Source organism: Pleurodeles waltl, chromosome 7 (genome assembly GCF_031143425.1).
Source record: "Pleurodeles waltl isolate 20211129_DDA chromosome 7, aPleWal1.hap1.20221129, whole genome shotgun sequence".
NCBI classification, from domain to species: domain Eukaryota; kingdom Metazoa; phylum Chordata; class Amphibia; order Caudata; family Salamandridae; genus Pleurodeles; species Pleurodeles waltl.
In genome coordinates, this window is record NC_090446.1 from 1126937656 (window position 1) to 1126963973 (window position 26318).

The 26318-nt window shown below is 44.0% G+C and overlaps 2 protein-coding genes across 4 annotated transcripts in view; one reads left to right on the forward strand and one right to left on the reverse strand.

Annotated features, from left to right (window-relative positions):
* MRPS7 (mitochondrial ribosomal protein S7) overlaps positions 1-14225 on the forward strand; it is a 166264-nt gene extending 152039 nt beyond the window's left edge. The window contains exon 5 of the mRNA XM_069200135.1: positions 13216-14225. Within this exon, the coding sequence (XP_069056236.1) occupies positions 13216-13437 (222 nt within the window). The 3' untranslated portion in view covers positions 13438-14225. The remainder of the gene's footprint in view (positions 1-13215) is intronic.
* Positions 14134-26318, reverse strand: part of MIF4GD (MIF4G domain containing) — a 72174-nt gene continuing 59989 nt past the window's right edge. For all 3 annotated transcript variants that reach the window (XM_069200138.1, XM_069200137.1, XM_069200136.1), the window contains exons 3-6: positions 24527-24636; positions 15627-15782; positions 15211-15303; positions 14134-14633 (exon numbers count right to left, since the gene is read on the reverse strand). In XM_069200138.1, coding sequence (XP_069056239.1) covers positions 14406-14633; positions 15211-15303; positions 15627-15782; positions 24527-24636 — 587 coding nt within the window. In that variant the 3' untranslated portion in view covers positions 14134-14405. The remainder of the gene's footprint in view (positions 14634-15210; positions 15304-15626; positions 15783-24526; positions 24637-26318) is intronic.

Consider the following 26318-nt stretch of genomic DNA (forward strand, 5'->3'; position numbering starts at 1 on the left):
ATTACTATGAGCTCACATTAAACATAATATTCTATTGCGCTGTTGCTCTTTCGCAATGATGATACTGCGCAGAATACTTTCTTTCTGAGATATTGAGACCATTGAAGGTTTCCTTGTGCAGATAAGTGTGCACGAAGCAATACCTTCGTAGATCGGTGTGTTATTACTGTGGTGCCCCGTCCTAGCGACATATTCAGAAGACGCTATCTCTGCAGTGATTACTCCTTCGTTTTGCTCTAGATGTATAGGTGGTTAAATGTCCAGAAACTGTTATAGGAGGGTTCACTTGCAAGTCGCTGATTTTAGCAATAGGAGGATGGGATTATTTAGCAGATGCAAGAGTGCACTTTCTGCCATTTGCAGGAGGGAAGTGAAACGTAATGTGTGTGTGGTTACCTTTTTAGAGGAACAGCTAGTAATCTGTTATGATGTCTGATAATCTGTCCGTTTTACACTCTATCGCTGTCACCTCTCTATCGAGCTAGTAGCTTTCTTCTATTGGTTTGTCTCAGTCGTTTAGTCTGATCCGGAGTATGGTGGTGTCTGCCATCAGTAAGACTTTTCTACACACCACTGACTCCTCAGTTTGCTTCTTCTTTGAGAAAGGATCATCAATACTGCTGCGGTTTAAGCCCCTGATGGAGATTCATTTTTAAACCAGTTATAAGATTTTGCGTGTCTCATGGAAGCTGACTTGCGTCTTTGTTCTGTGAAGATGAATTTCATAAGTATTAGCAGCTACTCAAAAATACTCTGTCAAAGTACTTTCAGCAAATTTTGGGTCGTGCCATTCAGATATGCCTTCTAGTTGCATTCATGCCCTTGTTTATCACATTTGTCAATTACTTTGGTCAAGAGTGTTCTGTTTATAGTTTGCTGCACAATAACATCATTGATGTCACACTATATTTGTTTTTATCATGCAGAGGTAAAGGAGGTAGATAGGACTTGAGTTACAATTTAAATTCCACAAAAGCCCTACAAATCCCTTAACGGGCCAGTTAATCCAACAGTCATTAAAATAGAAATAATTCTGTGTTCCTTATGTAGTGCATATTCCCATATATGTTACCATGGGTGGAAACCTGCCATTTACACCATAGAAAATGTTCAGCCTTTGCGAATAGACTCAAGAATCATTTCAGCATGCTTACCTGCCTGCAAACCACAATTCTATGGGGAGTGGGGGTGCGGGGGGTGCCTTGAGAAAAATTGCAAGTCCTGTGGCCTTTCTCTATTTTGGTATTGGTGTCAGCAAAGAAAAGGCACATAATGTCCATATTTAGGCTCTAATTTGTTTTTTAGCTCGAGTGCGCAAGCGCTCTGGCCTGTTGTAATCTATCTGGGGGCTTTTAACTACACCCACCGAACGCCCATCATTATCACTTGTTCATGGGCTTGCCTTTTAAAAATCCTTTGTTATCATTGGTAAATGCTTTACATTTGTCCCTCCTTGGGGGCAGTTTTTTTTTTTTTTTTTTTTTTTTTTACCGCCTTGGTCATCGACCCAGTTACATGGATAATTGCACGTTTGCTGATACATTTGACTGCAAGCAAACTTCTTTTTCCTTTTGTGTCTCCTTCGCGCTCAAGCTCATGGCAGCTGTGGCGTTTTGAATCGGCTCACTTATGTCAACTGTTTTACTTTTCATTTTAAATTTATGTGGCAAGAAAAGTCCAGTTAGGAATTTACACCACCAATAGCTCAAACTCGAGTAAACGGAAGAAACATTATATTGCTCTTTCCTTTTGTCTCTCTTCTTAGCGCTTATGCTCATTGCACTTTAACTTGGCCCACTTTATGTGAACTAATGTTTTACTTTAATTTTATGGTTGGGAAAACCACACAAGCGTTATTTCCACAGTATGCCTCACCAGTGCGGTACTGGGTGGAAAGCACACTTGCCATGTCTTCTAGTGATTCTTACTGCAAAACAAAGCCCATGCTTCTGTGTTTAAGTGTGTTGCTCATTGGAAACATTTCCTCCTCTCTTAGGTGTTGCAAGAAAAGTCCAGTTCGGAATATACAGCGCCAATAGGTCTAACTCGAGCAAATGTGAGACTTGTTTCTAAAAGGCATCCCTCTCCAAGAGAAGAGAACAAACTTCTCCAGTAATATGCTAAATAGTTGGGTACACCAAACCAGAAGGGCTTTGCATACTAGAGATACCAATTTATGAATACTTTAGGAGAAAGCAAGTGGATGATGGGAGTGATACGGTTAAACCATTGGCTCGTAGAGACTGGGTTTGCACCCTTGTACGAGCTAGGTATGCTTGTCATTAGAAAATTTCCAGAGAGACGAAATAGAGTCCGGATAGAACTAAGGACTGACCACTATTTTGAATTCAGATCCTGGGGGTATGTAACTATATCCCTCGAAGGAGTCTCGGTTGATATTGCCCACTACTAGTGAGATTATTTGTGACTTTGGAAACTAAGTATCATCCTGAGAATGAAATGTGCACTCAAGGATATTCGGTGATATTAACCAGGATTCAACAACAAAATTAGTTTAGGAGTGGGTTAAATCAGCAAAAAAATTAATTTTAGTTTGATTTAATGTAAAATGGTCTGTCATCCTAGCCTGGATGCTCTCTATAGCTTGTGCTAGAAGTCGTGTCACCTTAGGAGATCAAACTTTTAAAGAAAGCTATCTGCAGCATATGGAATTAAAGGTGATGGGACCTGGAGAAGGTTGGCACAAGGAGTTGAATTTACAGGCTTTAGAGAATCTGAGGCACTACTTGCAGGCACAGTGTAGGTTTAGAAAGTGTTTACTATAGTTATTGCTTGTCCTAGAGGACAAACATGTTCAGTAGCATTTTATCCATACACAGTCTTAAGTAGAGTACTGTAATTCCTCTATCAGCAAGTAAAAGATAAGTATGCAGGAGTCTCCATAGTTGAGTATGTGCAAAGCATCATCATCATCATCACTTGCAATATGGCTGCCTCGGAGTTGCAGTCTGATGTAAAACCTAGAAGTCATCCAAAAGAATCGAAGTCACTTATTTACTGTACATTGTTATTCTCTTCCAGGGGATCCTCATCAATAGTCATAAACATTGAATATTCCCGCCCTCGTGCGGGGACCCTGGAGCATACATAAAATACACACATATAAAAGTATGAAATATGCATGAAAAAAAAATATATATATATGTATATATATAGCATTTTTAGTAGACAAATTTTCATACTAAACTCATATATACGTGTGTATAACAGCAATGCAGACTATATTCATAAACAGCCTAACATGCTTTATTTCTATGGAGTTTTTTTTTTTTTTTTAATAAACATTCCTTTTCAAAATTACAATAAGAGAAACCTTTCCAAAGCCCCATAGCTGGGCCCAGGGAAAGAAGCAGTAGCAACATCAGTGAAAAAAGAGAAAAACCTACATTGAAAACAATGGAGCATTATTAGCCAATAGGCTGCATGCAGGTTAACACAGGAGAACCATAAAATTCTGGCACCGTGTCTTTAAGACCCTGAGCACCTTCAGTATCCCACCATGCCTCAGGGGTGAAGGAGAGATGACAGTTGGTTCACAGTTAGGTCAGTTCTTTTTTCCGGCTTCTTCTGAGAGGATCCTGGAGCATTGAGCTCTGTTTTTCTCAGGAAAATACTTAAAAACAGCGTTTTTTCTGTTTTTACTCGACATTTTACACCTTTATCTGAGTCAAGAGACTTTTTTCTGACTGAAAAATGCCTTCTCTTTTTGTGAAGTTCCCTTCCTGTGGGAAGAAGGCCCAGTCAGATCCACACACTCTCTGCATTGTGTGTTTGCCTCAGAGTCACTGCCCTGACACTTGCAGACACTGCAAGAACATGTCAAAAAGGACTCTGAAGGACAGGGAGATGATCAGACTTCATGGTCTTCATGAGAGGCAGAAGACATCGTCCTCTTCGCTTCCCAGGCAGCCAGCAAGCCATTCTCCTGCGAGACAGGCTAGATCGACGCCAGCAGGTAGGAAGGTACCTGTTTGTTCCCAGTCATCGCTGCCACCGTCACATCGCCATAGATTGACGGCGACCCGACCGGCGTCGAAGGAACATGGCCACCACAGGGGCAGATCTCCGTCGACGGCAACCCACCGATCGACGTCGAGCCAGCACCGGCGTGTCCATTCGCCGTCGAAGGCCTTGCACCCTTCGACGGCATGAAAGACGACGGCGAAATCGCCTCAACGGCGAGAGCAAAGACATCTGCCGTCGACGGCCCATCTCTCGACGGCGACGCACACGATGTCGAGCAGGTCGCGGGCAAGAGATCGCCATCGAGGCGCTCAACGTTGAGACCAGAGCAGCCCACGTCACTCCCTTTGACGTTGTTGCAACTGTCGACGTCGACACAGGGTTTTACCTGTCTTACAAGGAGAAAAACGTCGGCTACTGCCGACTGATAAGACCATTCCAACATCTCCGGTGGTCTCCATAAGGAGTGGTTCATCTGGGCGGTCGAGAGCCGCATCGTCTGGGCATGTCTCGCCCATCAACTTGTCGCCAAGGTGGTTTGAGAGCCTTAATAGAACGACTGCCTCCCCAGACTCGCAATATTCGAGGATGTACTCACCTTCGGCTTCTCTCCCGACGGGCTCGTTCTGCGTCTCGCCAGTCGGCCACTAGGCCTGGACGCGCCTCTACAACATCTCGGAGCAGGTCACGCTCCCAGAGAAGATCTAGATCACTGTCACGCCGTCGCAGAAGGTCTCCTTCTTGGTCATCGGGGTCCTCAGAGAGTACTCCCCGACCCTAACGGATTCTCCACCAGCTAGAGTTTCCCCGGTGGACGATATCACAACCTTTAACGAGGTGCTTCTCAGGGGAGCACAAAAGCTGAATATAGAGGTCCCGGAACCTTCCACCTCCTCATCCGTGATCTTTGAAACCCTGCAACATAGAGCGGTTTAAAAGAAATTGCTACTGCTGGTACCTGGTCTTTTACAACCAACCATGGACACCTTTTTAGCACCAGACACCCTCAGATCAGCTCCTGCTAGAATCTTAAAGAAGTATAAGGCACCTGAGCAAGATCCTTTGTTTCCCAGGACTCATCCACCGCCGGACTCAGTCATATTGGCCGCAGCCCAGAAGACGCACTCAGTGGCATCCTTCTCCACGGTTCCACTGGACAAGTAGAGTAGGCACCTGGACTCTCTGGGGAGGAAGATGTGTGGCATGGCGGCTTCCATGATGAAGGTCTCCAGCGCTTCCGCACTCTTAGGCAGATACGACCGATCACTCTGGGACTCGCTGAGCAGGTTCACAGAGAAGCTGCCTAGGGAGGACAGGCAGGATTTTCAGGAGATCCTTCAGGAGGGGAGTCTGGTCTCCAATCAGGTAATCAGTGCAACAGCAGATGGGGCAGACTTAGCAGCGCATGGTTACGCGCATGGGGTTTGTGCGAGAAGGTCTTCCTGGCTGAGACTTACAGGATTGAAGCAGGAAGCGCAGCAGCGTATCTTAAACCTTCCGTTCAACGGCAACTCGCTTTTTGGAACCCACACAGACGAGGAGATGGCGCGTATGAAGGCGGAAGTGGACACCATGAGGGCAGTGGGCCTGGAGAAAAGGAAGGACTTCAGGCGAAGGTACAGACCTTACGACAGGCGCCCTTTTCAGCAGAGGGTTCAAGCCCCTCATTGGTCCCAGAGGCCACAACAGAGGCAAGGGCATCCACTCTTCCAATCTTGTAAGGCCACGAGAGACCGAGGGTCAAGCAGACCTCAGCAGTCCACACCCAAAGCTCCTGCAAAACAATGAGGACTCGCTTCCCTTAGCACCGTGCACCACTCCGGGGTGGGGTGGGGGGTGTCAGGGGGGGAGAAGAGAGTGTGTATCACAGCGTTCATTCACGAGTGGCGTGGCATAACAAAAGACAAATGGGTGCTGAACATTGTAGAGAATGGGTACTCTCTTCTTTTCCGACAACCTCCTCCTCACTTGCCACCAACCAAATGCAATCCGGCTCACATGAGCCTATTACGCAAAGAGGCTCACGCCCTTTTATGGAAAAGAGCAATAGAAAAAGTCCCAGTCACGCACAGAGGGAAAGGAGTATACTCCCGCTACTTCCTGGTAGCAAAAAAAGGTCGAGAAGGAGTTTTCAGACCGATTCTGGACTTACGACTACTGAACAAGTACATAAAAAAGCAAAAGTTCAGGATGCTGGCTCCACCAGATTTTCCCTCAGCTGCATCGAGGAGACTGGATGTGCTCCATAGACCTGCAAGACGCGTACCTTCATATCCCGATCATTCCCAAGCATCGGAAATTCCTACGCTTCTGGATAGCCTCCCAGCACTATCAGTTCAAGGTACTTCCGTTTGGCCTAAAATCTGCCCCTCGTGTTTTCTCAAAATGCGTAGGAACGGTAGCAGTGCATCTAAGGAAGCAGAAAATCTTCATTTACCCATACCTAGATGACTGGCTACTGAAACCCTCCTCTCCGGAGTAGGCGAAAAGCCATCAGGACATTGTGCTCAGTGTTTTCAGATCTCTAGGTCTACAAGTCCACTATCAAAAGTCCACCCTCATCCCAACGCAAAACCTCCACTACCTGGGAGCAATACTGAATACAGAGCTCGAAAGAGTGTATCCTTTGGAGGAATGACTTATCACTAAAGAGAAAGCGTCAAGACCTTCTGAGGTCCGACGCACCTACGGCCCGTCAGGTGACATCTCTACTAGGCTCCATGGTCTCGTGCATTTTCATTGTTCCGAATGCCAGGCTACATAGGAGGCCTCTTCAAGAGGCGCTGGAAAGCAACTGGAACCAGAGCACAGGCCTCTGGGAGGACAGAAAGTGTCTTCCGATAGGAGCACGACAATCGTTACGATGGTGGATGCACAGACCTCACCCATCAGTAGGAGTTCCGTTTCACCAGCCAATCCCGTCCGACACTCTAGTAACAGATGCGTCTCTTCAGGGATGGGGAGCTCATCTGGGTTCCCTTCAAGCTCAGGGCCTGTGGTCCGACAACGAAAGACAGTACCACATCAACCTGCTGGAGCTCAGAGCAGTTCATCTGGCTCTCAAGTCATTTGCTCCATCGATTCAGGGGAAATCTCTTCTAGTGCAAACAGACAATACGACGACAATGTATTATCTGAACAGACATGGAGGAACGAGATCCCTGCCCCTATCTCGGGAGTCTCAGGCCATCTGGCATTGGCTCTTAGCGAGGGGAATGTCTCTTACAGCAGTTCACCTACCAGGGCAACAAAACGTGGAGGCGGACTTCCTGAGCAGAACTCTCAAGGACGCCCACTATTGGGTTCTTCACGACGAGGTCATCGAAGACATCTTCGGTCAATGGGTTCGGCCTCAATTAGATCTCTTCGCAGACTAGGAAAACAAGAAATGCCCAGACTTCGCGTACAGGTTTTACCGTCCGGGGTCTCGAGGGAATGCCCTGTTGATCGACTGGTCAGGGATATTTCTCTACGCTTTTCCACAGATTCCCTTCATACCTGCGGTGACAAACAAACTCTACAGATCCAGCACCAGAATGATTCTCATAGCTCCGCAATGGCCTCGTCAGTTCTGGTACACAGATCTCCTCAACCTATCAGAACAGCCTCACAGGAGGCTGCTGTGCAGACCAGATCTCCTTTGCAGGCTGGGAGGCAGGATACTTCACCCGACTTTCCCTCTCTGAGCTTGACGGCATGGCTCCTGAATTCCTGCAGTATGGGCACCTAGGGCTCTCGCAGGAGTGCATGAACATCTTAAAGGAGTCCAGCCAACCTTCCACGTGGCGTTCTTACGCGTTCAAGTGGAAGAGGTTCTACATATGGTGTCGTCAGCAGGGTCAGAATCCTATACTGGCTCAGGAGGAGGTCATACTGTCTTACCTACTCCATTTGGCAAAATCGGGCCTGCAAGTGTCCTCTATTAAGGTACATTTATCTGCCATTACAGCCTATCGTAAGTCACCTTCTCAGGAATCCTTTTTTACAAAGCCAGTAGTCTAGGATTTCTTAGAAGGTTTGAAAAAAGTTTTTCCACCCACTCGAAAACCCTCCCCTCCATGGGAGCTAAACATAGTACTATCAAAACTCATGGGCCCTCCTTTTGAACCTATCCACACAGCCTCTTTGCAACACCTTACGTGGAATACGGCTTTTCTGGTAGCCATTACTTCCGCGAGGAGGGTCAGTGAAATTCAGGCTTTGTCCTCCAAAGAACCATACACAGTCTTCCACGAGAATAGAGTGGTTCTGCGAACTCATCCATCATTCTTACCGAAGGTGGTGTCAGATTTTCACATTAATCAGACTATTTCACTACCAACTTTTTTCCCCAATCCGGATACTCCGGCGGAGAAAGCTTTGCACTCCCTGGATTTGAAAAGAGTGCTAAAATTTTACTTGGATAAGACCAAACTAATTAGACAATCTCACCACTTATTTGTAAATTACGGTAATTTGAGAACAGGCGAGGCAGCCTCAAAACAAACCATACCTAGATGGATAGTTTCATGTATTGTTACTGCATATCAATTGGCTAACAAACAACTACTTGCTAGGCCTAAGGCTCATTCGACAAGAGGAAAGGTGGCTACGGCTGCCCTCCTTAATAATGTTCCAATCTCCGAAATTTGTAAGGCTGCTACATGGAAGTCTGTACATACATTTACTAGGCATTACTGTTTGGACTCAGGTGCCAGAGCAGACGCCCAAGTTGGGCAAGCATCGCTGAGAAATTTGTTTGCATAATACATATCTCTTCCTGCACTTCTATTAGACAGTCCGCAGAGTTAAGGGATGGGCTTGCTAATCTATTCAATGTTTATGACTATTGAGGATCCCCTGGAAGAGAAGGATAAGTTACTTACCTGTAAATCCTAGTTCTCTTCCAGGGGTATCCTCATCAAAGTCATAAACAACCCACCCTCCTCCCCGGACGCAAGTCTCCTAGAAGTGCAGGACACACTATCTTTTGAATCTGCTGGACAAGTTGTCACCGTAAAAAAGTACTGACCTAACTGTGAACCAACTGTCACCTCTCCTTCACCCCTGAGGCATGGTGGGATACTGGAGGGGCTCATGGTCTTAAAGGCATGGTGCCAGAATTTTATGGTTCTCCTGTGTTAACCTGCATGCAGCCTATTGGCTAATAATGCTCCATTGGTTTCAATGTAGTTTTTTCTCTTTTTTTCACTGATGTTGCTACTGCTTCTTTCCCTGGGCCCAGCTATGGGGCTTTGGAAAGTTTCTCTTATTGTAATTTTGAAAAGGAATGTTTATAAAAAAAAAAATAACTCCATAGAAATAAAGCATTTTAGCCTGTTTATGAATATAGTCTGCATTGCTGTTATACACACGTATATATGAGTTTAGTATGAAAAGTTGTCTACCAAAAATGCTATATATACATTTTTCGTGCATATTTCATACATTTATATGTGTGTATTTTATGTATGCTCCGGGGTCCCCGCACGAGGGCGGGAATATTCAATGTTTATGACTTTGAGGATACCCCTGGAAGAGAACTAGGATTTACAGGTAAGTAACTTATCCTTTTTAACTACACCAACTTACCAGTTTATCCATATCCCTTCCGTGTTATATCCTTGGAGAGTCATGTGTCCAAATTGATGCCTTCTGCACATTTTTATAATTTTATTAAATTGGGAAGGGCAAGCAGCTGTATCAGGCTTACCCCGATTTAAAGTTATATGCTAATTTGCCTGTAAAAAGACAGAAAATTAGATCAAAGATATAGGAGGGAGTCCCCTATCTGTCTTCTTCATCACAGTCGATTGGGAACGTTTTCTCTTTGTGGCCAGTTCAAGGGATAGCACAATCCTTTTCATAAGTCAGAAACCAGCAGTGAAAAGCAGGCACTAGCCAATAATGTGTACTGCGCCCAAAACTTCCCTATACCCGCCAATGACAATTACCCTGGTAAGAGAAAATCTTTCATGTTCTGACCTTTCAGAATCTACATAGGAACATTACGGCAGTTAACTATAATTCAAGTGGAATGGAGAGGCATCTTTCCTTTCAGCTGTGAAAAGAAAGTGGAAATACCTGTGAAGAGAGGTGCAAGAAGATTGTTAGCTGCACCATTTAAAAGTATACAGCAGTGCGAGAAGCTTGACTAACAGAAATAGGCCCACATCCACCGTACGGGGGGGAGTTGTGGTGGTAAAGAGGTCTGAGGAAGATTCAGTGGTATGGAATGCTGGCTGGAGTGCTAGTACGGTGAGTAAGCAGAGCCTGGTCCACAAGCAAATGAGAAGGGGTGAATTTGCATCAGGAACCAGTCTACTGATTACAGGTGCCAAGGAATTATGTTGTCAGAGCGTTTGGGTACTAAGTAGAGGTATGCAGTATAGCCTTTGGCTTTTCATTGTCTGGGTGTAGCTTGATTGACTCATCTGGTGTCATGAACAGGGGGAAAGATACTGTTCGGGTGGGGGGGGGAACATATCGTATGAAATTCCATGGTGACGTGTCCATAAGATTCTGTCTTGTCGACTAACTCTTTCCAGCATTATCCATAAACCTGGAAAGAGAAGCTATTAATTAAGCTGCTGTTTGTTTATTTTTGTGGAGGAGGAATCAATCACATTCAAATATGATGTTAGATCAGCTAGAATTATCCCCCCCAACCCCTCCCCCCCACCCCTTTATCCCTCCAGCATCAGAAAAACAAATCACCCTCGCCAGGAGAAAAGGGAAATCCCCATGAGATCAATATTAGGAAAGGAAGTGTACTTCCAAACGCTGCACTTCAAACGCAAAGGGACAAACTCGCCACAGCCTTCCATCTTCAGTCTTTTCTCTTGATCTACTCCTCCATGGGAGGTATCCATTATAGCACGGTAACTCCCCTGACTTACCTGTCTCATCCAAAAAAAACACTGGGTAGAAACAAATTTGCTCATGCAGAAGCTTCAGTGTTTTAGCCCATGACCTCTCTACCTGACTCACGGTCACATTCCAGCACAAGTGTACTGTAAGGCATAATAGCTCATCAACCCAATAAATACTCAAAACCATTCCATACACAGAGGATACCCCCGCCATTGCTAACGTCTTCTCCCCGCACCGTCATTACCCTGTAATTTAAAAAATATATATATTTTTCTGCATCACCCAACTCATGCCTCCACCAGAGTATACCATCCAATGCTTTCCACACCAAGGTGATAGGCACTGCCTTCAAAAGATTACCATCAAATCATCATGTTTACTCACCTCAAACAGTACCACAACAAGATCTTGTCTAGCCAATTCTAGGTTCAACACCGTCTCGTGAGCACATAAACCATAGCATGTACAACAGTAGTGAAAAACAGTACTGACATCTTTACTAATACAATCTGCGAATAGTCATCTTTTATCACTTTTCATCTTGTCATAACGGACAAATAAAAGCAATGTTGATATGACATAGGTGAGGGAAACTACATTGCCCACCCGGAATACAAAAGCCTCCACCTCGAAATTGGGAATCACTGTTACTATACTGATTTATCACATACACTTCTACAGTCTTCACCATTATACACTCGCAGATTTGCAGAGACTGCACCAAACATCATTCTAAAACATCTGCACGTCGGTATCCTGGGAGATGTCAACATTTAGCCCACAACACGATGCCCCATGACAGACCTAAAACACGTGCCCCCGAAACAAATGGTGCAAGGTCCCACCCTTTTTCTACCTAAGGCCTTTGGCAAAATCGCATCTTTCAAAAAGATCTGCTTACTTTAGAGCAACAAGAAAACTCAGCAGTTCAAAATCATGTTGGTCAAACCAGCACTTAAAAAGTCTCTACCCTCCCCAACTACACCGCCATCTCAAACAGCCCATACTTACTAACACAACCTTGCCACATAGTCACTAAACTTGCATATAGTCTAGAATTCTGTTCACTGACAGACTAATTGGGATTAAAATCAAAAAGGCTCTGATTAAGTATCATTATGGGATGACATGAAACTCTTCAGATATTATTGATACTGTGATCCTAATTGTTCTACATCTTGCGTCAGTTTTACAGTTAGAACCCTACTAGCCAGGTTCTACACCCAAGGTATAGTGGACAACTCTAGCCTGCTCAGGGCTTTCTACAGTATATTGCAAAATGTAGATTATAGCACCGTTTTACTCAGACATAAGTCTTTCTCTGGTGGTCACCGACCTTCCTCAATGCAAACATGTCACAACTAATGGAACTAAATAGAATAATCCAAGCTGGAGAGTGTTGAATTTTGTTTGTCAGATGGATAAGCTGCTTTCCAGCAGCAAAGAATTACGCTTGCTTAATGGCTGACATCAACCTGTTGCTCAGAAATGTCCTACCAGCAGAGACAGAGCCTCTGAAATCTAGCGTATGGCTCACTTTATGGGATACAGCGTCTATAATCAGAGCAATGCGGATCCACCCTAATATGGGAAGCCTGTCTTTGAGTAAAGGGGCTTCTTCCCTTCAGTAGAAGAAAGGATCTTTGTACCCCAGTATGCATCTCATGAACAGATGAAAGCAGCTGTTATCCAGCAGTGTGAGCCTGCACCTCATTAACAGTTGAGAGTAGATGTTCCCCAGCACTGTGAGGCTGCCCCTCCTCAGAAAATCCTTTCTATCCAAGTAGTGTAGCCTCTCTCCAGCAGAAAATAGAGCTTCTGTAAGGGCCTGCCATTCAGGAAAGCAGCTTTTGTACACTAGCATGCTGGTGCCCCTCCTTAGAAGAACCTATTTACCCCAGTCATGCAGATGTGTTCTCCTTCACTACCACAGAATATACCTATATTAAGCAGTATGCGTCTAGCTTTCTGTAGGAGAGCCTCTGTGTCCTAGTAGCAGTAGCCAGAGGTTGTATACCACTGCCCCCAGCAAACCATACTACCCTGGCAGTATGCTCCACATCACTGTCGGTAGAAGAGTCAGGTTTGGTACCTGGCAAAGTGACCTGCCCATTAGCAGTATGCGAGGCTGCACCCCTAGTTTGTGCTTCCCACGCACGTACAGATAAGAAACTGAGCTTGTGTGCCCAACAGGCATGATTCACTTGAGAGGAAAGTGAGATTCTCAATCCCAGCAAGGTTGCCCTACACTCACAGAACACAAATGCAGGTTACACATTTGTATAACTCACACATTGCTCTGAAAATCTCTCCAGTAAGAAATTACGTTTTGTATTGCGGTTAGTATTTGTATGAACGTTTCTGTTGTTTCTCTTACAGGTCCCAATACCCCTACAAGACAGCCGGCGTCGTTACTTGGCTATGAAGTGGCTGATCACAGAATGCCGCGAGAATAAGCACCGCCGTGTATTTATGCCCCAGAAGCTCTCCCAGGAGCTGCTTGATGCATTCTTTGAACAGGGTAGTGTGATCAAGAAGAAACATGAGCTTCACAAAATGGCTGAGTCTAACAGGGCCTTCGCACACTACCGCTGGTGGTAGAAGGCTAATCTATACACGGCTGCCAGTGGTAATCGGTAACAAGTGAAACTGAGCAACTCCTACTCCCATTGCTGTTGAAGGATAGATCTGGACTTACAACACAACCACAGGCGGTATGGGAGAACACCTTCATATGTTCTTGCTGGTAGCTCTGATCTTACAGTGATCACGGGACACAACTGTTGGTGATAGAAGGCTGCTAATAAGGGAAGTCAAATGAAGTTGTACCAGACATGTTGGGATTGAAACTACATTAGAAGTGGTCCCCGTTCTCGTGAAAAAACTGTTTAGCCATAAAAGACGCAATCCCTTCACCTGAGAGCTTTATCTAACAACTATTAGTAATTCCAAACATAACTTAAACGTTCCTCCATCAGATATTCCTGCTGTCGCATCTATTCATAGAGTGGCTAATTACTAAATTAGTGCTACATTTTCAAGAAAAGGACAGGAATTAATTGCCACCAGTGGCCGAAGCAGGAGCACGTGTTATCCAGTAATGGAGTTTTTGGGCATTTGAATCTTTTGTTTATTGGCTTGTTAAGAAAAATAGTACTGGACTGATGTTTACCTTGCCAGGCACATACCCTTCTATAAAGCCTATCTCCAGTCAACTAACACCAAAACATTGCCAGAAATGTGCATTTATATCGAATGGGTATGTCTGTTCTTAGTGTGGGAAAGAAAAACATCAGGTTGTAGCAACGTTTTTATTAAAAAAAAAATAATAATAATAATGCACCCTATTCGCCATTGGTCCTTATTAAAAAAGATATTGCAACAATCCATTCAAGTGTTGGCCTCTTATAAAAACAGATACTACTGGAGCGCATGAGTACGGCTATTTTCCAGGTCAGTGTAAAAATCTTCTGTACAAACACTACAAAAATCTCTTTAAAAATATTTAAAAACTTTGATATGCCTGAATAGTTTTGTGGCTTCCACAATGAAGTGTCAGTATGAATATGTCATTCCGTCACTTCGCTGTAGTAATATTTGTGGGCAGCATCTGTCATCTTCCAGCCTGCTGCTCTGAACTCTATGATCTCCAGCAGAAGGAGCTGGGCTAGGGAACTGAGCCCCTCCTGCAGCAGAAAGCCATCTCGCAGGAGACTGAACAATTCATCCATGCGCTGGGAATTCATCTTCTCAAGCTGGTCACCGACACGGTGCAACTGTAACACCAGGCAGTCCACCTGAAGAGAAAAGAAAGGTTTCAGTGGCAGTAAACTCTGAACTGTGCATGGGGCAACAAAAATAATTCAGAGGTATTGTCACGCAAAGTGTAAGCATAGATCTGTTAGGATTAATGAGAGTATGAATTCTTGCTTGTTGAGATCACATAATATACATAGAGGGCTGACTGGTCCTGCTGTTTGCCCTGCGCAGGGTCTTTTGCAGCTCACAGGTGGCAAATGGAAACTAAATTCGTACGTATTATGTTTTCAGCTGATTGTGCACTCATGAACCACTATGTAACAGTACTGGACCATACAACAAATCGGAGTTGTAGAGAAAAAGGTACTTGAGAATCATGTTAAATGTTGGAGGATTTCTGTTCAGGACAGGTGGCATCCCATCTACGTGGCTTCAGGTAATGGGATACATTGTAAGGTGAGGAACATGCTTTGTGGTAATCAAGTTGAGAAAGAAAACACAATTCCTGCTGAACATGGATTACCACTTATATTATAAAGACTACTTTGAGATCAGAAAATACCAACAGCTGCGGAACAGTTTAAACTCTCCAAACAGCCCTGTGTTCACACTCACCTCCTCCTCTTTCTGCAAGCTGTCAGGCCGAGCCAGTCTGAAGAGGCAGTCATATACTGGGTTCACCAGAGCCAGCATTGGCATATTATTTACCTGTAAATGATTGGAAAAGGCATTTGTTAAAAATGTAATTCTTGTGAAATTCCCCTGCACCTAAAGGCCCTGAATACAAATAAAGATTTATCCAATAACGTCTGTCTTCACACATCAGCACAGAATCGCATTACGTATTCGCATGCAGATTTGATAAAAGAATCTGTGGCTCCTTAGACCATTTCAGGAAGGGTTTGCAACAACTGTGAATTATCATGTCTGTGTCTAAAGCTCAGATACTAAAAACTTTTGCCCCTCTGTTGTTGCCAGAGGAAAGGATAACCAAGCAAAGTAATGTTAACTGAGGAAAGTTGAACATTTACCCTTAGATAATCAAAAATGTTGCAGATGAAAGACACATAGCAGATCCACTCTTGCACAGATCGGGAACGCAGTTCCTCACGGTCCTTGTACTCCTGCTGTAGGCGGTTCAGAAGCCCTCTGCGAAATACATTCTGTCCTGATTGCTTACTCTCAGCCTGCGAGTAGAATCAAGAAAAAAAGACAAACGTAGCATATTAAGACGTATACAGAGTCTTTAACAATTGGTTGCTAGATTAAATAGCAAATATATCCTGACTTTCAGTTTAAAATGTGTCCTACCTAACTTGTATCCACTTTAAGGTTTCTACTTGTCTAGTTTGATTAAACCTTTTTTTTTTAATCTGATGCATAGTTTAAGACACTAATGAATAGTGTAAACATCTCAGAGACAATTAAAAGTAAACCAGAAATAACACTAAAGCACCAACACTAGCTCAAAATGTATTCAGCCAAACAAGCAACAGCATGTGCTGGACAGGCAACAATTGGCGCAACAATAAGGTGATGGATGGAATGCTTAACTTTAATCTCAGCCACTGGCAATCGCTCAGGCTGCATCTCAATCCATTGTTTTTCACCCACCAGGCCACTTCAGTTTGGTTCACGCAATGGCAGGGAACTGCAATTGATTCCACCTTTGCTGCGTCTTATGCCAAACTTTTCATGGGTTTGAGAGGGGGGGCATGCCTGGTCCCATGCATCAGAATGGACCAAATCTGTCAATTTCTGGCATTGTTATATAGACAGCATAGTCATCTGGACAAGTTATTTTGCTCAAATGGTAGTCTGTGCAGTCTCACACACCTAGGTTCTTTTTGCCTTTAGGTATTACTGAGAAGGACAGAAAGTACATCTGCCCAGTAAACGATGCAGTGCCAGCGGTACCCATGATAGCAAGTGTGCTTTCAGTGGGCGCAAAAAAAAGAGAGGCTCAAATGAGTTTAATTTAGTTACCAGGGATATTTAGGCACTAGACCCTAAGGCCTTTAAGCATATTCATCCAAACTTGAGGAATACAAGTGTGGCAGGTATCAATGGGAGGAAGGCTCCTGCCATGAGTTACTAGTCCACAAAGGACTGTGGTTGAGTGGAAGTATATCTACCCGAGGAGATCATCCCTGGTTCATAAGGTTATGGTCCGGTAGCTAGCAACGATGACATGGAGTACCCTCCTGCCAGAGTGGGGGTAGAGGTGAATGGTAAGAAGGCCTTGGTCAACATGTGTGTCAAGGGAAACTAGGTGCTTTCTATGGAATGATCTTGTTAAACTCAGGCTAATACCAGGGCCTGAGGCCTAGATGTCTTGGATTTCATCAGCTGTGCTCACCAGGGCACAGCCTGTAAGCCACATTCCTAGTGAGGTGGCAGACACTCTAGAGAAGGAAAGACCAAAGGTGAGTAGGCCAGAGCAAACAGCAGACTCTGAGAAGACACCTGTTCTTGCATCTGTACCTTCTGATCTGGCTATAGAGGTTGTCAAGAGGTGGATTATGGTGTTGGAATGGGAGCCCCTGTCAGACCTGCCGATTGTGACAGGAGGAGTTTTGTAAGGCACAGTATGACTGTTCTGTAGTTGTGGGCATGTGAAAGATTGCCCAGGAACATATCTCCACTGGAGTAGTCAGTAAGGTTAAGGTGGCTTGAGAAGAGGGACTCCTGTACAGTGATCCTGCTGTCCTTGAGCAAGGAGCGAACAAAAGGTTGGTGGCTCATCAGGTGCACAGCAATTAGCCCATGAAGTATCCTTAGCAGGTCACCAGGGAATCAAAAAGAACAAAGACAGGTTAGGACCTCTGTTCTACTTGGTCAGGATGTGCAGAGGTTTTGTCAGACCAGCGGCAACTCTGGTGGCCAGAGCAAGGCACATTTCATGCTGCTATTGTGGCAGAGGTGCCCTTTGAGTAGATTGGGATTGATGTAGTTGATCCTGCTGAGCCTCCATCTTCTGCAGGTAAAAAATAAAAAAATAAAAGAGCACTACTGCCAAGAGCCCTCTCCTAGGGATCTTACAGGGTTGTACTTCCCCAGACTTTTGTTTCCAAAAGAGGAACAAACAATCTCCTTTTTTATGAAAGCAAAGTGGGAAGCAGCAGTTGCGACAACTCATAGCTCCCCAGTATAGCACACCTAGACCAATAGGTTGGTGGAGTGCTCAATAAGACCTTAAAGTGCATGATGGGGACTCTGTTTGATTCCCCTCAACAGTGAGGAAGTGGGATCACGTCTTGCCATGCCTTTTGTTCTCTCAGAGGGTGATAACGCAGAAAGAAGAGGGTTTAATCTGGGGGTGGGTGGGTGGGGAGTTCCACTGGTGGAGCTAACTGAGTTTTTGGCACTGCTCTCCTTTGTCCAAAAATCTCACTAGCCCCGCCAGCGGAGCAGAGCTCACCTGGTGCGCACTGCAGCGAAGTTATGGGCTACACAGAGCAAGCGCAGACAGTCTGCTCTGTGCAGCCCATAACTGGGCTGCAGTGTGCGCACTCAGCCCGACCGACGTTGGTATGGCAGCATGGTGCTGCTGCCAGCACCAGCTCTGACCCACAAGGCCTCTCTCTGCTGCCAGGGGGCAGAGGGAGGTAGAGTGCCAGGCCGCTAAAGAGGACAGGAGGAACCCCTGGAGGACCCAGGTATGTCCTTGTCTTCTTTTTCTTTTTCCCTGTTTGTGGACACTGGTGCACAAACAAGAACTGAAACAGCAGCTTTCGCTGCCTGCGGCCCTGGCCTGAGTTCAGGCCAGGTCACTGTCTAGGCCCGACCCTGCTTACCACTTCTGAGATCGGACTCATTCAGGACTCTGGGTCACAGGACTCTGCTCTGCGGAATTCCACAGAATTTTTAATCAACTCTGTGGAACTCTGCCCAGGCCTAGTTTTTACCCCTAGAACACCTTTTTTGCACTTCCTGTCTGGAGATCCCCGAAGTAACCAAGCTTGAACTCTCCCGTAATCTCTGGGCCAACCCAGAAGGTTCTAGTGGATAAATGACTTGTGCTTCTGTGTGGACTGTTGCAGCCTATATACTGTGATGAAAACCCATGCCCCTCCTATTTCGTTGAGCTGCTGGATACATTGGGCATAGAAAATGACCTTAGGACTTTTGATCTAACCAGTCCTACTAGCTGATTGCTTTAACACATAGTGCCAAGGGGAAGACAGTATTTGTAAGCTGAGAGGGTCGCTACCAATTTAAGTGTATGCCTTAAGAACTGAAATATGTTCCCACCGCTTTCCAGTGCCTGGTCAACCATGTGTTGTCAAGCTTGGAAGAGTTGTGTGTGGCTTACCTGGATTACATGACCAGCATGTTCAGCAGCTCGTGGGAGAACCACATGGAGCAGGCACTGGTAAGAATGCAGGGGACCAAACTGACCATCAAGGCAACCAAGTGGGTCAGCCCTCTATTGTTTATCTCCGGCATCGGTGGGTAATAGGAAGTCAACCCCTGGAAGCGACTGTCCGGGCACTACTGAACTGGAAGATTCCAACTACCCAGAACCCAGGTAGGGCCTTTCTGAGTTTTACTAGCTATTATCAGAACTTTGTGGAAAACTATAGGACCATTGTTGCTCCTTTAACAGCCTGACCTCGAAGAAACAGCCCAGGACAGTGATCTGTACTGAAGAAAGTCAAAAGGCTTTTAAAGACTTGAAGACAGCACTTATGCAGTACACCAGATTATAGCCAGACTTTGGTTTTGAGGTGTTTTCCTGTGTGGACGACACTCAGATCATTGCCTTGCTTACCTACAATAAAGGCTTGTGTGCAGAGATTCAAGCGTTGTCTAATTTAAAGTTCGAGAGTGGATGAGTGAGACTCATTTACAACTCAACGGTACGTGTGAATTGATGGTCCTAGGCAGGGATCAGCAATTCTCGAATGAGCATTGGTGGCCTGAGGAATTGGGATCCCATCTTCTGTGACAGAGGCAGTTACAAACCTCGGTCAAGTTTGACAACAAACTATCTTAAGATTCATATCAGTAGGTTTATAGCATCCTGTTTTGGCACAATCAGAATGCTAAAAAAAATATCAGCTTTCTGTTCTTAGCATCCTGGAAACGTTTTGCCAATGCCCTAGTGATAGCTAGATTGAATCATTCCAATGTGCTCTATCTTGGTTTACTTGACTGTCTGTTATGAAAACTTAAGCTAGTTCAGAATGTGACTGCTAGATTCTTAAGTATACCAAAATGGGAGACAGTTTTACAAAGTTGAATGGTCTTTATTGGCTTCCAATCAATAATCATGTCCAATTAAAAACACTAATTCATAGTGCAGTACCTAACTGGCCCCTCCAGTCCACAGAAATGTCTTAGTATCCATTCGCCACCTACGTCTCTAAGATAACTCCAATATCCATCATCTTATCTCTGCCAGATTTCATCTTTCTCTGAGAGGAGGTCATTTGATAATGGTGTTGGGTACCATGCTTTGGAATCAACTTCTTCAAGCTGGAAAAGCCACATCAAACTTCTGAAAGAGCTAAAACATGATTTTTTTTCATGAGTCTCTTGTTGGTTAGCAACGGACCACACTTTTTACATTGTTAATGTAGTAAGTGTCTAGAAGCTCTTATCTGAGCATTTGTTGTACTTTATACATAATTTTACATTTCAGTTATTGAGACGGATGCTTCTGACAAGGGAATTGGGGCAGTTCTTTAACAGCTTAATGAGAAGGGAGCATCTAGTGACATTTGTTAGCTACAGACTGCTGACGAAGGAGCAGAACTGGTCTGTCTAGGCATTACTTGTTTGGGGTGAAGTTTGTAGCACAGACTCACTGCAAAAGTCTCAAGTAGCTGATGGCAATGAGGGAAGAACCCTAAGTTGCTCTGGTGATCTCTGCAGGGACTAGATTTCACTGTGAAACATGAAGCAGGATTACTGCACGGGAATGCAAACTGTCTTTTTCACTCATCTACCCACTCAGTTGATCAATCTTCTCCCACTGGGGAGTAAGAATCAGCCATTCTGATCTGTGGAGGGGGCATATGCGGGAACATAAGTCTTCTGCATGGCTCTGGAGAGTGTGCTTTCCTTTCCTACGTTGATCTCCAGGCAAGTCACTGGAAAGCTGCTTTAGGTTTTCTTGATCCCTACCTCGGTGAATATTAAAATCATGCATGTCCATGGAGGATCCCCTTACTTCCATGGATTGGAACCCTAGAGCTTTCCTCTGAGGTAGAGGTATCGTGCTTAGTGCACCCTTCTTTAACAAAGAGTGGCTACTCTCTGCCAGGGCTGTACTAGACTGACAGTGGTGGTAGCATTAGTCTAAACTCAGGGGTACCTGTAACTTTTAGGAGGGGCTGCCTACTAGCTACTTTCTGGTAACATCTGTTCAGTCACAATTACCTGGGTTCTTTTTTGCCTTTGCCATACCTGGGATGTGTGTTTTGGGAGCCAGTGGGTTCATTGAGCTAGGACAATGAGCCTTTTTTGTTGATGTGATCTGATCTGGTATCAGTTCTGCTGGGCATTCCAGCTCCCCTGTGCCACTCTCTATTCGTTGGAGAGGGCTGGTGGTAGGTACTAGCTCCTATCTGCCTTTAACTCAGACTTCCTCTGCTTGGACGACCCTCTCCATTTCTGCTAGGTGACAGTGAGGGCCTCCTAGTCTGGAGTTAATTTATATTCCTCTCTGGGAGATAGGCTGGATTAGTACCACCAGATGCTGAAGGGGCGCAGCCGACCCTGCTCATGCAGTGAATGTGCAAGATGTATGTCCCAGGATTGGAAGTGCACTCAGTATACAAAAGTGACACCCTAGCCCCCTTCTGACTGGATCAGCTTGTCAATTAGGAAATAAGTCTTGTGTGACAGGTATTTGTTCAAGGCTGTTCTCATCTTTTGACCAGGCACTCACCAGGGTGTTAACGAGGAAGCATAGATCCAGGAGAGTTGTACTGCCATTCTCACAGACCTTGAACTTGTAAAGGGGTCTACGTAACAGATTATTGATGAAAGGAATTTGCCAGTCTGATGAACGGAGGTGGGCTTCAGATCATCAGACTGTATTCCAGCAGAGAACTAATAATTGGGATGTATAAACCATACACTATAACCAGTTGGTCTCTGATGTAGGCTCCGACCCCTTTGTGTCATCCGAGCGTATTAGTGGCTACTATACTGGTAGGACTCGGGTAATCTCTACCTAGACAGCAGGTATCCCTAACTACACCCCTAACACCACCGGAGTGGTGTCCTCATCAAGAAAGGGTGGCATTTCTCTTGCTTTGGGTGGTGGATCAGTGGGGAGGCCCAGGAACATTTTACTTCAAATCATTTGCTGAAAGCACATCGCTGCAATACAGTTCACACCAAAGCAGGTAGTTTGTACTTTGCCTGGTTCTTGGCAGACAGCTAACCAGTGTCCATTAGTGAGCAAGTGACAGAGTAAGTTGCGTAGCATGCTGGTGGTGAAAATAGTTTAAGGTATTAATAACATACAGCATAAAACACACTAGTAAACTGTGTTGTTTATCTGCTCATGATTAGCACATGGGTACGCGATTCTGCAACTTTTGTGGTGATGAATAATTCCAAATGCATGCTATTGTTAAAGAGACATCCCTAGATTCTTACTTGAGGAGCAAAAGTGTCTCATAGTCAGTGGGAATATTGGTGGGTGAGGAGGAAGAGTGGTAGAAACATTTCAGTGTGCCTAGGGAATAGGACACTATCTAAGACTGTCAGATTTTCAACCAGAGGATGCAAGGGTTGAGAGATCCAAAAATGAGATTACCTCAGAAAATTGATGTACCTAAAGTAATTGGACCACAATAGATACATGGTAATGTTGAAAAGTAGGAGTCACTTAAGATGACACAAGCAGGCATGGATGAGCCACTGTATCAAACACTGCTAATAGGTGTCAGATGTCTGTTTAAAGGATTGTCAGGCTCAACTATATCATCTTGCCACTACATAAAGGTGCTCACCAAGCATTTTTGTCAACTCCTCCGTGGATATTTGATATAGATTGACAATGTGACCAGGGTGCACCCTGTCAGAAAATGAAGGGAAGCAGAGGACAGTGGTGCTGTCTAGGGAAGCGCACCAGATTTAGTATTAAGTAATTTGTCACCAGGTGGCACAGTTCAACAACTCCTATGGATTAAAACCAAAAATGCAAATGCCTTAAACTTGGTATTTGTAAGAACACAAATGGGAGCTGAACTAAGAAGTGGCAGAAGAGCATTTAGATTCCCTGGAGAAGTACTGATACACTGATTTGCTACCGGAGAGAAATAATACAGACTAAGTAGGAATTCATAGACTACAATGATCCTGATTACTTTGAACTAGGCAAGGCAAGTTATCCATATCTATCACGACTGTCTGTAGTGTACACCACCATGTTATCTTGCAGACTAGACAGCTTATCCAGAAGCAGAAGGATTTTGCATGACAGCCAGACTCCAACTTGACAGCAGGACATCTACAGGCTTTGAATCCACTGAAAAAATGAATGTTGATTTTGAAAAACTTCAAACAAGATCTAATGGTACGAGGTGGAAAAGATTGCTGTTGTCTATATTAGGGTTATAAACGTTACGGCAACAGGTGCCTAATCTGCCAAAATCTGTTCTCTAACCGGGGTCCATTCATATATCGGCAGTAACCACTTAGAGTCACTCTTTCTGCCAAATAGATTTTTCAAGATTTGTTGTACATGACCTCTTACAGGACACCTGTGCTACAGTTGGAATTGACTGTACTACTATAGAAATCTATCAGGACACCTTTAAATTCCTTAAGCGGGAAAGAGTGTTTTTTTTTAAAGTTACTAATGCAGGGGGTCCATCAACCTCCTGGCTTTTACTTCAATTTTTTTTTACACCAGCTGACCACTTGATAAATGTTGCAGTAGTTTAAAAGGACAAATTTGACCCTCCATTAAGTTGCTAGTTTTTAAATTTACACTGTAATCTAGGCAAGTGTGTCGACAAAGTTTTATCTCCGCAGATTGTCAAGTATAAACAGCTTTGATAACAAAAAGGGAAGATAAATCTTTCAGAGAGTTACAAGAGCCCTGTCTGTTATGGTTCTGCACCATCAAAGAAGACAGCTGTAAGCAGTCCAATTGTCCTTTATTGAGTCTCCACTCCAAGATGGGCACCAAATTTCAGCACCGTTCCAATATGTTCCTTTCTGCGGCCATCACCCATGGCCCAACAATATACCAAAAGCCTTTGATCAGAGTACTTGTGTTTTGTAGCTCCTCCAGCTCACTCCTGGTGGATTCTTTGCTCCTACTTTATCCCAGCTGCCAAGCCTTCCAAGCTCTGCTCTAGTCTTAACCAGATCCAAAGTTTTACAACCAGGACAGACTTTGTAGGTTCAGGAACGGGTCACCCTTCCCTCTGAGCCTCTGGAAAGAGCTGAAAGATTGATTCTGTGATCAGCCCCCCCATGTCCAGCCCTCAACACTCTACTAGTGCAAAACAGTGATCAGTTTATACCTTCTGTTCTATTTTTTGGATGTGGCTGCAGTGACGAGCTTCCAAGTAGTCCTGGTACCCCTAACTAACATGTTTAGTTAGGTAGCATCCAATTCATCCTCCTAGAGATGGATTAAAGTAATACTTTAGGGAATTTCCCAACATTCTCTCCTGATGAATAAAAGGTTTTAGACTTCATCATTGTCCTACAGTAAGGAATCCTTCCAAGATTCACAACCCTAGGGATTCGTAGCACAGAATAAAGCAGACTAGTACCTGCACTGCATGCAGGCCAAAGCTTTACCTACAAGAACACATAGCCCCTTATTTAGAGAAGATAAAAAGTCAATAACTACATTCTCCTTCGGAGGCTACAAAGACATTTTAATATATTTTCTTGGTGGGGGATTTTATGTGTTGCCCCTTCCCCAACTTTATTTCTGCCTTACACTCACCTGAATAATGGTGTAGCACATACGGCCAGATTCTTTACTGAAAAACTTATTTTTCAGTGACTGATCCACTATAATGTTGACTACTTTCTCTAGGTCCACGCTCCCTGGATCTGTTGAAAAAAAGTGCAATTTGATGAAATGTTCCTTTATATTAATTAGTCACAGTGGCCTTCATTTTTACAGGACAATGGCAGTTAGAACTCTCCACATGCAGATGTTTCCGGCTATCAGTATTATGCTGAACTATTTATCCAGAAGTGTTATGGACGAGAGAGTGCTGGTGACACTGTTCATATGAAGAACTGACATACTTTTGATTCAGGCAATTGAATTGGATATTAAAGAGGGAAAGTCTTAGCAACTTGAGAAGAGTTTCTCCATTTAGCTCTGCATACCCCAAAGGTGTTGCCTTCAATTCTATTAAGAACAAAAACGTTTCAGCAATATAAAACTCTTGAGGCAGCATTATGATGGAATAAGCAGGAAGGATCATGTAGACCCAATTATAAATATGACAACTTTGTAGGAGCACTTCATACCACACTTCTGTGTTTTTAAAGCTGTAAATAAGCAAAACTGTTACCCAATTCAGAGACTTCAGAAGGATGAAACGCAAGGTGGAAGGGTTGCATATAAATCAAAAAAATGTTTCAAGAGTTAAAACTACTACTAAAGATAAGTAACCATTTTGCCACTGAACAAGAGGTCTGACAGATAAATATTCATAGGGAACCGCTAGACCATAGGGTCTTGAATTGGGGATGGGGGAATGAACTTTAAATGCGGTGGGGCTGAGCTATTGAAAATGTTGAACTCGGTCACACCTGAATTAGTGTTGTAGTGGCAACCTGGCTTTTTCCTTCAGACAAGTTGAATGTTATCCGTATAAAAATAAGATAGGATTGTTTAGGAGGGTAAGCCCACCAAGACACTCAGTTAGGGAACACAGCTACATCGTTTGAAAAACGAGCAGACAAGAAACTGACCGGTGATTAAGGACAGTTCAAATTTCTGCTGCACTCTGGTTATTCCAGTGGACTATGAATACTTGTCAAGTGCTTTTATTATGGGCTACTTCTGAGAATGTAATATGTTTTCTTCCTTGGCACTTATGTTCAACAGTAATTGGAAATTATTTCAACATGAAAAGTTTTATCTAAAATAACACTAAAGAAAGCTTCTCCGTGTATTCTAATGCAGTGTCTGAGTATAAAATAGCTTCTCAAATTCAATAATTGCTTGAACTACAACAGATTTTAAATAAACTGGGCTTTCTGATGTTTTCTAAATATACTTTGTAACTTAGCTCAACGTATACTTTTATCCAGTTTACTTGTAATGAGCTGCTAGGAAAATGCTCTTCCCATAAACGTTTCAAATTGCATAGGTTTTACCATATTTTCTAGTCTTCCCAAGCTAAAAATAACAGAAATAGAGAATGAAACAAAGGCACTTTTAAAAGGTATTTATGGTAAAGCAGCAACATTTCAACCTGAAAACAAAACTCACCCTCCTTTGTTGGTTAAGGCTTTGCTGTCTTATTTCAATCATTGTTTATCATTCCACTTTCTAAATATGTACTGACAAAGCCAATAGTTATTGATTGTGTTCAGTTAAACACTTGTTTCACAAATACACACTACAGGCACAGCATGGGTAGGACTAGTGCACTCTTACCCAGCACAAAGTCATGTATGTGGCAGTAGCAGCTGAGAAGGGTTTACTTCAGTACGTAGAACAAGTAAAAACAGGTAGCAGCAATGCATACTTCAGGCCTTGAAAAAACACAGAT